This window comes from Enoplosus armatus, chromosome 9 (genome assembly GCF_043641665.1).
Source record: "Enoplosus armatus isolate fEnoArm2 chromosome 9, fEnoArm2.hap1, whole genome shotgun sequence".
In the NCBI taxonomy this organism is placed as follows: domain Eukaryota; kingdom Metazoa; phylum Chordata; class Actinopteri; order Centrarchiformes; family Enoplosidae; genus Enoplosus; species Enoplosus armatus.
Window position 1 is genome coordinate 16,444,083 of NC_092188.1, and position 13,798 is coordinate 16,457,880.

Here is a 13,798-nt window from a genome sequence, read left to right on the forward strand (position 1 = left end):
AAAGAGGGGGCTTTTGGCAGAGCTGGCTTCTGTAATTGGAGAGCTTGGCGCGGCCAGAAGTGAAGCGTGGTTGGCCGTTGCCACGTGGTGACAGTTGCTTGCCAGCCAGCCGGTCTATGCACATTTACACACACACACACACGTTCATGCACAGAGACACACACAAATATACACTTGGGCAGATGTTTAAACTTTTGAGTGCAAAGCATTTATGATTCTCCCAACATCCATTGCTACCTTTATCATAACCTAAAATATGATTCTCAACCTCAATCAACTCAATCTCTGAAATTAAAAACAATCTCTTCATTATGAATTTTAAACCCAAAGGAGTTACCAGTCAGGATATTTCAACTGCACAAGAAAGTAAACACTTACAATACAGACTCACACACTATACAAACACACACAAGCTGCCAGCCTGTAACCACAGTAACTGAGAGAGCAAAGGAGGCCTCTTCCAGATGCTTTTGTTCTGAAGGACATCCCTTGGAGACTGTCTGCCATATCACCATGGGACTGTCTCTCTCTCTCTCTCTCTCTTACTCACACATAGAGAGAGAGACAGAGAGAGGGAGAGAGAGGGACCTCTAATCCTCCAATTTGAGGCTTTTTTTCATTCAAATGTCCAATTACAGAAACACAAGGAGAAAGAGAGGGGAAGGGAACCAAAGTAGAGGGGGTTGAGGAGGAGAGTAAACTGAATGGCAGATGGAACTACAGAATACAAAAAGAGCAGTAGACAGGAAGTACCTCTCTTATCTAGCAGCATTGTGTGTCATGTTAAAAGCCAGCTGGACCCAACCTCGCCCTGCCTACTGTGATGCAGGTGCAAGGTGGCATGTAGCAGGTTCAGCCCAGGGTAACTTTAACTCAAGAAACTAGCACTCTTCTACAAAAACTTGATACTTGATGAGGTATCAATGTTTAGAAACTAGATGTGTGTGTGTGTGTGTGTGTGTGTGTGTGTGTGTGTGTGTGTGTGTGTATGTGTGTGTGTGTGTGCATGTGCCTGTGAGACTCTGTGGGGTGTGATCCAGCGTGATTAATTGCTGTTAAGTGTGTTTCTCATAAGTGATGTTTTGCCTGGAGAGCAAAGCAGAGACGATTACAGCTCAGACTCATACATCAGCCCCCATAGACAAGTGACTGATGACCGCTCAGTGCAAATGTTTGAAATGGTACAATTAAAATATGGGGGTAGCTGAGGATCGCTGTAGGAACTCCAGGCTATAGCCCCAGAAACTGTGTGTGTGTATATATGTGTGCTGAGGGCTGACGGTAAAGAGTTGTCACAAAGCTTAAACAAATCACTTGCCATTATTTATGAATGATGAATGGTTATGATCAATATTGGTATCCTGACACATATTTCAAATAATCATTTTCTAGCAGGCTTCCTAAAATTGGAAATTAGGAGACTAAAACTTTGGAACACATTTTGGGTATCCCCCCTGAAATGAATGCTATGAGAGAAATTATGTATGATTTCTCTCTTCATATGTTGTCTTGACTCCTGTTTTCTTAAAAAAAAATCAATTGGACAGACAATTTTATAATAAAAATGTAATTTGTATTGGAAGCCCAAGTGTCTAATGTTGTTATACTTTCTTTATGAAGAAAAATATTCTAAAATTACATTTTCCCATATAGCTCTACTCCTATGTTTTCTGTGACTGATCTGTTTAGAAATCCCCAACTGTGGCTTTACCATCCTAACCTAATTCTCTGTGTCCCCCTGAAGCTTCTCAGATTGTTAATAAATGATTACAGGAAACATAAGCGATGTGTTCTCATAACTAGATTTGTTGAAGGCCAAGTAAAACAGATAGCCTTTGGCCACAGCTTTAATATATGGATATCATTAGTGAGGGGGGGATATGTTAGGATTACAATACAATTTGCATAACAGTTTTCTGTGTGTTTTTTTTCTCATGTAACAACTAAGAAAATTGAGCACTCATTTGCTTAAAGGACTGAATTATTGAGAAATAAGAGCACAGATTTCACTGGAAAGAGCTGAATGATTGTGCCACGTCACTGCTCTTTGGTTTGTTGTGTCAATTATTCTAATACAGGGTACATGACAAAGATAAAGAAAAAAATTTAAACCAATTCATTATGTCAGATTTCCAAATTACACAGTAGAGGTTTTTATTCAGATGTTTCCTCACATGTGCCACTATTCTTTGTGATTGTATAAATGCTGCCACAGTTTAATAGCAGCTCAGCTATAACTTTGACAGCTTTGTCCCACAGAGAAAGATCACTTCCATCAGAGCGCCACTTTTTTTGCCCCCTCCAGTCAGTGGTTTATGAAATACAGCATGGCCCAAGTGGAAAGTCCGAGCTTCCAGCTCCGGTATGGCAGAATGACAGAGAATCAATAAGATGAAGAATGAACAACAATGCCAAGGCTAAGGTTCCTGAGATGGATAGATCAGGTGTTCCTCCCTCTCATCTATCATAAAATATTGGAGAGGTGGGGAGGGCTAATGCAGGACAGCTACAATCATGTGTGCTTGAATAGAAGTACAAAATTTGATAAACATGTCTCATTTGAGAAATTCCACAATAAACCATTATTAATTACTGGTTTGAGTGGAGTAAATCTTGAAACAGCTTGGATTGAGTTATGTATATATATAACACACAGTATTTTAGTAAAAGTGTCATTGCCATCCATGTCTTTCATTCTCATTATAATGTAAAAGGAAAGAAAATTATGTGAAGTAAAGAGTTATTGCACAAGCCTTGACCTACAGTCAAGTTATTCAGTTATTGTCTGGGTTGATTTTATGTCAAACACTGCTTGTGCAGAATGTTTGACTTGACTTTAAAAGTTACACCAACATAGTTTTGAGGTTATTTTATGTAAAATAAAATAAAAATATATATATATATAAAATGAAAAAAAACAAAAAAACAATGCACACATTAGAATAAGCCAGAATGCCTGAATTAAACATTTGTGACACATTTTGGCCAAAACATATAGTATGAAATGCTGATATGGCTACACTTATTCAATATCTGCACAGCATTTATTCACTGTTGATGCAGAGCCAATGATGCCCAGTAGATGTCAGCCTTGTTAGTAGGAAGTTATTATTGATTCAGGTGCCGGTGTTTACAGTGGTACATAAATAGCAATGTATGAGCCCTGTTGAGCTGCTTGAATGATTTATCAGTTAATCTCATCATTCATAGCAACATCACTATCACTGTATGGTGCCTATTGGATCCATTATCAGAGAACACATAATCATAACAAGATACTGTACAGAGAATAGAGGACAACATGTAAAATGAGTTGACCAATAGATGTATTGAATGTTCTGTTGTCTTCATCACACAAAGAACCCATCCCATGATAACAACTTACTTTAGATTGTTGCTCCTACTGTCTCCTGACTAATGGCTGTCTAGTGCTGCATTTTAGCTTTAATGGGCTTTATGCACTAAGTTAGACTTGGCTAATGTAATAATTGTTTGTAATCTGCGCGGGGTGAGTTTGGGAGAGAAAAGAAAAATCACACACACTTAAAGGAAACATGCCCATACTTAATCCAAAATGTAGCCTACAGCAAACATTATAAAATTCCATGACTACAAGCTTGGCTTAAACCCATATCCAATTCCAGAATAGTGATAAATATTTTCTGTCACAGATGCGTGCGGAAACCAAAGTTGCACTTCTTGTAAGTAAGGATTTAGATACACATGGAACCATACTTTTTGTAAAAATATACTCAGGGTGGGGGAGACCTTTGAAGAAGCTATACTCTGATGGCGTAGTAAAAGAACTGTGGACAAAATATCTTGATTTGTTATGATTATTATTTTATAGTTCTGAGCCGGTTACCACTGCTCAGGCTGTGGTTAAACTCATGTAGTGGTTATAATTATTACTACCCTTTGTAATCAGCTCTTGTCATACCATTGTAGAGAAGAGATGTCTCATGTCGCAATGTAGCTGCAGCATTGCTGCTAATGTAGGTCACAATGTCCTGCCAGGCAGCCAGGTAGCATTGCCCTACATGGCAGTTAAGTCCTCTTGTTTCTGTCTAAATGATCTGCCAAGCTGGCAAATATGGCCTACATTACAGAAATAGCATATAAATGTGTCAAATCATTCTTTCTCATTTGCTACAGGCTTACAGTATCATCATCCACCTGAATTCAAACAGAGAACACCAGTAGCTTAGTTCAAAGTCATAGTCATGTCTGCTTGTCTGCTGTACTAGTTCTGATATATAGATTTATATCACTTTATGTGTGAATAAAGTGATGGTACACACTGTATAAGTGTGGCATACCATTAGAATAGATGCTCTATTGTTTCTTTGCTCTATGACTAATAATATCTCCCGACCCTCCCATCTCTCTCTCTCCCCCTCTCTCTCTCTCTCTCTCTAATGAGCTGTGGTCTGTTATCAGTCATTACAGCAAGCCTGATTATCCAACTGGCATTCTGCACACGCTCACAGAGAACTTCCTGAAGGTGACCTTTTCACGTCACCATAGAAACCGCCTCTCTCCAGCTCCGAGATGCTCAGCTTGTACACAGAGAGAGAGAGAAAGACATGACAGAACATTTTCTTCCAAACAAAAGTGCATTAGTATGCTGCATATGATACATGCACAGGTCATTTTATGATGTGGCAGCTCAGATTCTTTTGTTTATCAATACTAAATAGATATGAACTCAACTATAATTATACTTTGGTCATTCAAAACCGTCAATTTCTTATACTTTATTAGATCTAATTGATCTGAAGGCATTTCTCACAAACACAGTCAGTACCGCGTGAGTTAATTTAAAAACATTTTTTAAAATACTCTGAAGTGAATTTTCCTCAAAAACCCACAAGTAACTGTCAAAAATAAGTTGCAAAGTTCTCAGGGAAACACTGTATTGTGTATGTGGAGTGAAGTGAAAGCTGCGAGAGGTATTCTGGGATGTCAAGATATGGAGTTGCTTTTAAGAAGCATTTCATGTTATCACATATGTGCCATCAGCCAAACAGTGTATTGGTCATTTGTTTGTTGTTGTTGTACCTCTATTTTGTACTATTCATGGTCATAAGGAGGAACCTAGGCCTATGCCAACATACATCAGGCAAAAGGAAGGGATACACCCTGGATTGGTCCCCAGTCCTTCACATGTCATCATCTGTATGTTCATAGGCAGTACAACAAATATGTGTGTGCCACTCCAGTAATAGCAAATAAGGTGAAAAACGAACTCTATTATAACACAATGGTCTTGACTTACTATAAGTCATATAAAGCTACCACGTACAGAATACAGTCAAATATACACATAAATTCAATTTCCCATATTAACCTTGTTGTTACTTTCTTCTTCATTCCTCAGATGTAGGCGATGATTCGATGATGGAAGGAAACTCCTCTGATACTGACTTTTCACATAATATTTTTTATTTGCATCAAAGATTAGGATCAACAGGCATGCGCATCTTGGCCTGGACAGCACCCGTAGCCGAATCAGTACTGCTGCCCCGAACACTGTTCAAGCTCATCTTTTATACCTTTAGACATGCATGGGGTCCTACTACAACACACAAATCTGTAAACGTCCGTTCCCTATCTAGGGGTCAGGAAAAGAGACCTCTCAGAATGATGTTTCACGTACCTTAACCTCTCAGAGATAACCTTTCACATACCAAGGAAGATCTCGTCTAAACAACAATGCATCTTATCTTTAAGGTGCCCCAATATCTGTTAATTGTTTACCTGGAACATTGCATACATGGCAACTTTGTACTACATATCATTGTCTGAAAAGACTACCTTTATGATTAGTATCAAATAATACACATCAACCTCACATCTCAAAAAATATGTTTCATGTTTTATCTCTGAAGCCCCATTTCTGTTAATATACACAAATATATAATAATTAATCATTTATAGATATATCATATCAAGTGTATAATAAACAACTTTATAAAGCAACACAACGTGATGATGCAACACAACTAAATAAACCTTCATTCGTCTTCATGGATTAAATGCCAAACATCTGTCCTCGTACAAGCAATCTGAAAGGCTCATGGCCTCATGAAAGGCAACGCAGCCTCTCCTTTGAGACATTACAGCATCTCTTCACCTTAGAAATATCCCCAAGATCATTGTCATGGCGACAGCTGCAGTTTCTTGCCTCAGCTCCTCACCTGGCCCAGTCACCTGTCCACCCAGCTCCTCATTTGTAATCAGCCTCAACATAGCTATCAGTCAGCTTTTGCCAAATTGCCCAGCCTGTGTTCTATGCTGCCCTCTGAATATTGTTTGCTTGAGGTGACTGCCTTTTCACTGCTGACTGAAATTCTGCCTTTTGACCAAGTAAAGACGGACTTTATCACACCTGTTCTGCCTCCTGGGTCAAAATATTGGCTACCATATCTGTAATCAAGTGTTACAAATATGTCCTCTCTCCAAACAGCCATTGAAAAATATCAAATGCTGATTGATGTTGCTTAGGTACATGTATGAGTCATTTTAGGTGTCACATAGTCAAAACCTCAGAGAGGGAAAAGTAATGTGAGTGGTAATAAATCCAAGCCCTGTTTATGTAACTCTCTATCACCTTGATAGAGACCATCTTTCATGCTTTTTGCCCTGTATTTACCTGCCTTATCTCTAATTCTCCTGGCGTTACAGACCCTGCCTCTCCCTCCTGTCCCTTTACCTGAGCTTCCCCGCCCAGCTCCGCACCTGGATCTTATTCATATACCGGCCCAGAGCTACTTACCCTCTGCCAGATTGTCTAGTGTGTCATGCCTAGCCTTCCAGCGATTCCCTGCCTGTCTGATCACTTGGCTGACTTCTGGTTTAAAGATTCCTTGCCTACTCCTCTTTGGTTTTGTCTGCCTGATCTGCAGACCCCTGCATATTTTTTGGGACTTGATTAAAGATTCTGCTGTTGGGTTCTGTGATTTCTAAGTCGTTACTGTAACTTAGATTAAATTTCAAAGCCTGAAACGATTTCTAAAACTGATCTGCTTATAGTGACTTCCTGTGTGGCCTTCTTTTGGGCTGTACAGAGAAGTGAATTCCAACCTTACTTTAGGGTTAGCACTACTTGCATTTCTTTTAGTAAAGAGGGTTGAAAATCTGAATTGATACTGGGGCTCACACTTGGCACATGGCAATTTCCAACGACCCAACTTAATGTACACAATGTGTAAGGTCACAGACATAATCAAGGCTCATTTCGCCACAATACCATGAACCAAATGCTTGGCCCCTTTCAGTGTTTACCAGAAATAAACCTGAACATGAGAACATGTGGTGCTGAACATGGACATGCTTATTATTGTATGTTATTACAGTAAGGCACACATGGATGGTGCCTTGAAGCTTGAATCTGTGACCAAACTTCTGAAGCTGATTTGTTCATTTTGATGTGCTCACACTGAATGAATTAATCATGAAAACGAGACTGAAAAGCAGGCTCATTCTCAGTCTTTATTGAACAGGGATTTCGTATTTGAGTCGTGATGTGGTTTGTGTCTTTAGGTCATACCTTCCTTAAGAGGAGCACTGAGATGGTGACTAACACTTCCCTCAACAGTGTACGTCATTGACAGTGCTAAAAATAGACTGCTCTGGAATGTGACTGGAATTCTGGAATTATCTATCTATCTATATATATATATATATATCTATATATATATAGATATATATATATGTCTATCTATATGTCTATCTATCTATCTATCCATCTATCTATCTATCTATTCATTCATCCATTAATCGATCATAGCATGAATGTTGAATCTTGAATGAATGTCTTTCTTTTCAGCTAGCCCTTCCAACCCTCCTGCCTGGTTATTTATATTCGCCATTGAATCATATTTGCCATGGATGTGGCGCAGGCGCAGTAGACAGCGTGAAAATGTGAATCATCGATGGAAAAAGGGAGAGAGAGGGAGAGCGAAAGCGAGAGAGAGAGAGAGGTGACTGTAGAGTGATGGGACCTGGCTGAAGGAACAGCAGCGAGTGATCACTCTCTGAGCTGGTAATGACAGGTAACTGACGATTTTAATGGTTTCCAAGAATATTTCTGGCATTATAGAAGCTCAGTCGGGTTGTTAATTTTGTAAATGACATATCGGGAAATCATATTTCATGCATGGATTCCTTCAACGGTGTCGTCCTTGCAAAGGGTATTATCTCGTACACCTGGAAGTAGCGCTCATGTGGGGGAAAAAAATTCGAAAACAATGTTCTTTTAAACTTTGTGTTGTCACCTCTTTCCTACTTCGTTGCTTTCTGGATTAATTCGTACGCGTTTCGGGCGTTGGTAACCCAATCAAAGGAAATAAAAGTTCAACCCTAAGCTTGTACCTGCTGATGGCATTTTCAAAGATGACATTTTTCAGGTGGTTAAGACATCAGACGAGCACATTTAGTCCAAATGCGCCCTTCTGAGTTTAACTGAAAAAGCGTGCTGTGTGTCTGTTGGCGTCTCGTGGGGGGTTGGGAGGACGGATGGATGAGGTCTGTTTTCAGACTGGCGTCACATATTACGTCTGCGTGTTTTCCTGCTGGGCTGAGGGCTGCATGGCAATAATGGCGTTCAGCACCACGGCCAGCTCCCCGGCTCAGCGGTTGATAGGACATGTTATAGGCATGCTTATTACACGGTTTGGCCACTTGCATCTTCATTTTGATGATTGTTTTGATGTATTCTTCAAAACCTAGTTTGACTTAAGTCAAGATAGGTTGGGCTTTATCTAGTTAGGTTGCTTTGGGAGGTTTTATTTCAGGTACAGCTTGTCTTATGTGTTGTGGATGAGAGGATGCATCTGGGGATGCACGAGAGGATGCATCTGGATGAGAATGAAAATGACCTTTAGAGAGTCATACTGTGTTTAGTGTTAGACCATTTTCACAGTTTGTTTTGGTAGTATTGTTTTAATTGAGCCACAGTTGATACATTACATTACAGTTATCTTATTCAGTCAATCAAATAACGTAATCACTTTTGGCCATTTACCTTGGTTGTATGTCTGTTTCTGTATGCTTGAATTTTGTTCTACACCACACAAGGTCAAGGGCACTGGTTAAAAAAACATGGATAACCAGTGTTTTAGAGCTGTATTATAAATGTTGTTGTTCAATTATTGCTTTTTAAATTTTTAAATGCATATATATGTTTCCTACTGAGGTTTAGGGTTTGAATGGAAATAGATTAGGCCCCGATGGAGTCTCTATAACTTGGAAAGTAATTGTTCACAATCGGCAATCTCTTATATTTCCATATTTTGCTTTTTTCATTATTTGGTTATATGATGGATATTTAAACTTTCTTGAATATATGCAGATATGGGTACAGAGAGACTTCGCAGCATCTGGGCAGAGCCAGATGTTCATGAGAGTCCTTAGCAGGTACAAATTAAGCAGTAATATGATTAACATGAGGTGCCAGGGAACAGTGTGCATCATCTTAATGCAGCATTTCACTCATCACACTCATATTATGCTATCTGACTGGAACCCTGACATTTCACACATACTGTGTGAAGTCAAGTTTAGCAATTTATAGATGTGAGGCACTCTCCATCCCCATTTCTGAAGCTCTGTTGTCTGTATTATCGAACATCTATGTTCAGATAACAAAGACAGCGGCTGTAGAATAGAAAGACAACATAATAGCTGTGCGAGATTTTACCTTTGTGCTGACTGACATTTAATCAATCTAATGAAACAGGTCAGAAAAAAAAAACACTTGCATGTAGCATTATTACTGCACATCTTGCACCAGTAAATTGAACTGTTTACACAAACTAATACTCACCTGTACACAAATGTGTAAATAGTTGTCTGATTAACCAGAAAGTGCTTCCCTATACAAGCCCACATGTCTTCAGAGGTGTGTAATCACTGATACTTTATTTTACATTATATCCACCAGTAGATCTACATAGTAGATTTACATACCTATCCTATTAAGACACTGATTTTGTTTCACGATTTAATTTGGTGACTCACATCAGTTATAAACATTGCTTCTTTGTTTAAGGCAGTTTCTTTGTCCATTTGTCACGCATGTCATAAGAGCACACAATGCTGGTTTGGAACCATAACATATTGTGAATTAATGTGTTACTGGGATCTGTGTCTTCACTTCTTTTGACTTTTACAAGAAACTTTGCCAACACTGGGATCAATGATTAATTCCTACTTCAGTTCCCCAGGCTATTTCTGTTGTGGTGCAACAGAAACAGGAGTTGAGATTTAGTGCTAGCTGACAAAACCTTGAAACATTTAGTTATGTGTGTTTGTATAGAGGCACTGAGCTGTGAAATGCCTCTGGATCTCAAATGGATACTGAGGGTGTAAAATAACATTTCCTACAGCAGAAGATAAAAAGGGGTAACATGTATAATATATGTATGATAAATGCTATAATGTATTTTCAGCTGTAATGAAGGAAGGAGCTTTACCAAATGAGTTTGGGTAATTAACTTCCTACTGCACGTGACTGATCCATTATGTTTGATAAAATTTGATAGCACATATAACGTCTCATGCATTGTGATAGTCCTTTGTTTGGAAAACAATTGTTATTTTTGCCGTTTCGATACATTATCTGTCTTGTAAGACAAAAAGCATGGAAAACATTATACAGTATGTCCCTTAATTTACATCTTCTATGAAACCTGAACTGCAACTTAGTAAATGTAGTTCTTTATGTTTGCTGGTCAGCACAAAACAAATGGGTTTTGATGTTACGATTTTTGCATGAAACACAATATGAAAAGAAAAGAAGGTTCATTCTGTGCAAGTCAGGACTCTCTGTATTCAGCCATCACAATATTCAATCTAACACGGAGGACTGATGTGATATTTCATGGCTTATTTCATAACAGCAGACAAGGAGAATGCATCATTAATCTCAATGTACTGAGGCACCCATGCCTCCAGTACAGTGTTACATAACTTTCTGGCACTGCGTGTGAGGGTACATGCTTGTGTGTATGTATAAATGTACTGCATTTGTGTGTGTACATGTTTATGCATGGGTAAAAACTGGAGAGAGTTTGTCCACAAACCGTGTGGGTGGTTTCTTAAAGCAAGTGTGCAGTCATGCATTCATGCATGTATGTGTGTCTGTGTGTGTGTGTGTGTGTGTGTGTGTGTGTGTCCTCAAGCAGGTAGACAGATGTGAAGGATGACTTCTTGCTCAGAGATCTGTGGGTCAGAGTATGGTGAGCAAGCTCAAGCCAGCGGGAACTGCCAGCAGTATGGAGTCCGCTCCTACCTACACCAGGTACAATGCACACACACACCCACACACACACACACACACACACACACACACATTGTATATACCCACACAAAAGAGAGAGAATTTCAGCCATTCTCTTCTATCACAAACCCTTCATCTTCACAGTCTCATATCGTAATCACTTGACTGTTTCTTTTTGAAACTTAGGGCTTTAGATCCTGATCTCTTGTGGGTTTCAGTTTCCATATTTGGAACGTAAAGGAAATATCTCTCTCTTATCTCTCATCCAGTTTTATGAGGAGTGCACAGCTTCTATCTGGGAACGTGATGAAGATTTTCAGATTCAGAGATCGCCTAGCAGGTGGAGCTCTTTACTCTGGAAGGTGAGGTTAACCTTCAGCTTGCTCAAACAAAGCCACATCTCACCTGTGGTTATTTGGATAATCATATTGTAGCGGCAAACGACTGCAAGCTGTGATCTGTGATTACAAAAGACTTTTGCTATACAGAACATTAACAGGCTCTCTTTTATCCTGGAACTTCTTTTTTCCTGCTAGGTCTGTCTCGCGTTCGGCACCCTGATCTTGTTTGCAGGCCTCATTGTTGTTTTGGTGGGTTATGCCACTCCAGCAAGGATTGAAGCATTCGGCGAGGATGATCTCCTTTTCGTTGACAGGTATAGGAACAGTACAGTATATTAATGGGAGAGAGTTGTTGTAATCTTTAATATACTTACACAGCTATTCTATATATTTAACATTAACTCTTGCAGTCTTTACTGCATTTTCTTCCAGCACATGATCATAATGGAAAGCACATTGTTTTAGTAGAATGCACATGCAGTAGATTGTACCAAGGGCTGGCCATTGTAAAAGCCTTTGATCACACATACATGGCCACACTTTATATTACAGCCAGAGTCATTTTGTTGTATGAATCATGTACTAATAAAATACTTACCGGTTCCTACTGGTACTTAAATGTAGGTACAGTGGAAGAAAATAAGGCTATGGGGAACAAGGAAGAACAATTGGGCATTTTGGAGGAAAGGAGAAAGAAATTATACCATATAAGTATTTTTGTAAATACTGGGTACCTACGGGGTAAAGTATTGGGAAAGTTTTAACAGTTAACAGTGATATTTTGCAGAACCTATAAAGTTATCATGGTATAACATATTTCACAGCTACAATATGCCACAAAACTGCAGGGGTACAGTAAGGTAACTAAAGTGGCTGGTAAATCTTGGTAAATCTCTCAAAACTTACAAAATAATTGGGTTACGTTCCCAAAATGACAACAGGGGTACTCAGTTATGCTGGGGTATAGCAATTTAGCTTTGGGGTAGGAAGCTCAATTCTTGGAATAATGAGGACTATTGTCAGTCATTTATGGAGCACAGCAACATACTTACAGGGAACCGAACAGGATAAACACCCACTGCAAAGGCAATTTAGCCAACCAGTTTAAGTTCTGTGGATTGACTATAGTACAATAAAAACAAAATCTTTAGCTCATGGCAGTTATTTAGTTCTTTACAGGTTCTGCAGAATATCAGTGTTGATAACACCATTATTTCCAAACTTCAGTTTTATTCCCCAGGACTGTACTCTATAGGTACCCAGTATTTACAAATATGCTCTTTTCTCTTTTCCTATAATACCCAATTAATACTTCTAAATATTTAATTGGTACATGATTCATACAACAAAATGACACTGTAAATCATGGTCTGTATTATAAAGTGTTACCAGTGCTTTAAACTAATTGTCATTTTCTTCCACAGCCACGCTGTCAGTTTCAACCGCGCACTGGATGTCTGTAAGCTGACTGGTGCTGTGCTGTTCTGTGTGGGAGGCACCTCCATGGCTGTGGGTCTCCTGCTGTCTGCCTTTGCCAAAAGCTACTCCAAAGAAGAACTGTATCTGCAGCAGAAGTTTAAGGAGAGGTTGGCAGATCTGCACGCAACAGTTGGTAAGGTTTCACGCTCTACTGTCTTATTACGACACATTATGGAATGAAGATTAAAAATGTCAGACAGTAAGTAGAGTAAGTGTATTTTTCTGCTGTACTATACTGTTGAATGTATGAATATCCCACATAGCAGAGCTGCTTTCGTCACAGGTACTCCCATAATGAGAGCACCGACCCCCGGGGAGGGAAAGGTACCGGTGACACTTTCCAAAGTCCAGAACATCCAGCCAACAACCACAAAGTCGGAGACCTGACAGAAGTCCAGATGAAGACATGAAGTGTGTATGATGATTGATCGATGTGCAGACCGTGTGGGAGTGTGAACACGTGTGTGTATGTTGATCTATGTGTGCTTTTTCTCTTTTGAAAGGTCATCTTACATGCCTGATAGTATTGGTTCTCCACCTATATTTGCGGTGTTTGACATTAAAGTTATATAGGCGCAGAGTTAATATAGCTGAGCAAAGTTTAAGCCTTCTGTTTGAACATCAGTTGTATGAAATTCATTGTAATATGACAAAGCACATGCAGGTCTGGAGCCCTACCCCAGGAAACAAACCA

The 13,798-nt window shown here is 39.3% G+C and overlaps 1 protein-coding gene across 1 annotated transcript; it reads left to right on the plus strand.

Annotated features, from left to right (window-relative positions):
- The first annotated feature begins 11,206 nt into the window (after positions 1-11,206).
- On the plus strand, positions 11,207-13,491 carry nrsn1 (neurensin 1). Its single transcript, XM_070912672.1, has 5 exons — positions 11,207-11,305; positions 11,554-11,646; positions 11,821-11,939; positions 13,050-13,237; positions 13,388-13,491. The coding sequence occupies exons 1-5, from the start codon at positions 11,207-11,209 to the stop codon at positions 13,489-13,491; spliced, it is 603 nt and encodes a 200-aa protein (XP_070768773.1).
- Positions 13,492-13,798: the final 307 nt, after the last annotated feature.

Coding starts and splice junctions, on each gene's coding strand:
- nrsn1 (XM_070912672.1), top strand. CDS start 11,207: ATGACTTCTTGCTCAGAGATCTGTGGGTCAGAGTATGGTGAGCAAGCT. Junction 11,306..11,553: donor TCCGCTCCTACCTACACCAG/GTACAATGCACA, acceptor TCTCTCATCCAG/TTTTATGAGGAGTGCACAGC. Junction 11,647..11,820: donor GGAGCTCTTTACTCTGGAAG/GTGAGGTTAACC, acceptor TTTTCCTGCTAG/GTCTGTCTCGCGTTCGGCAC.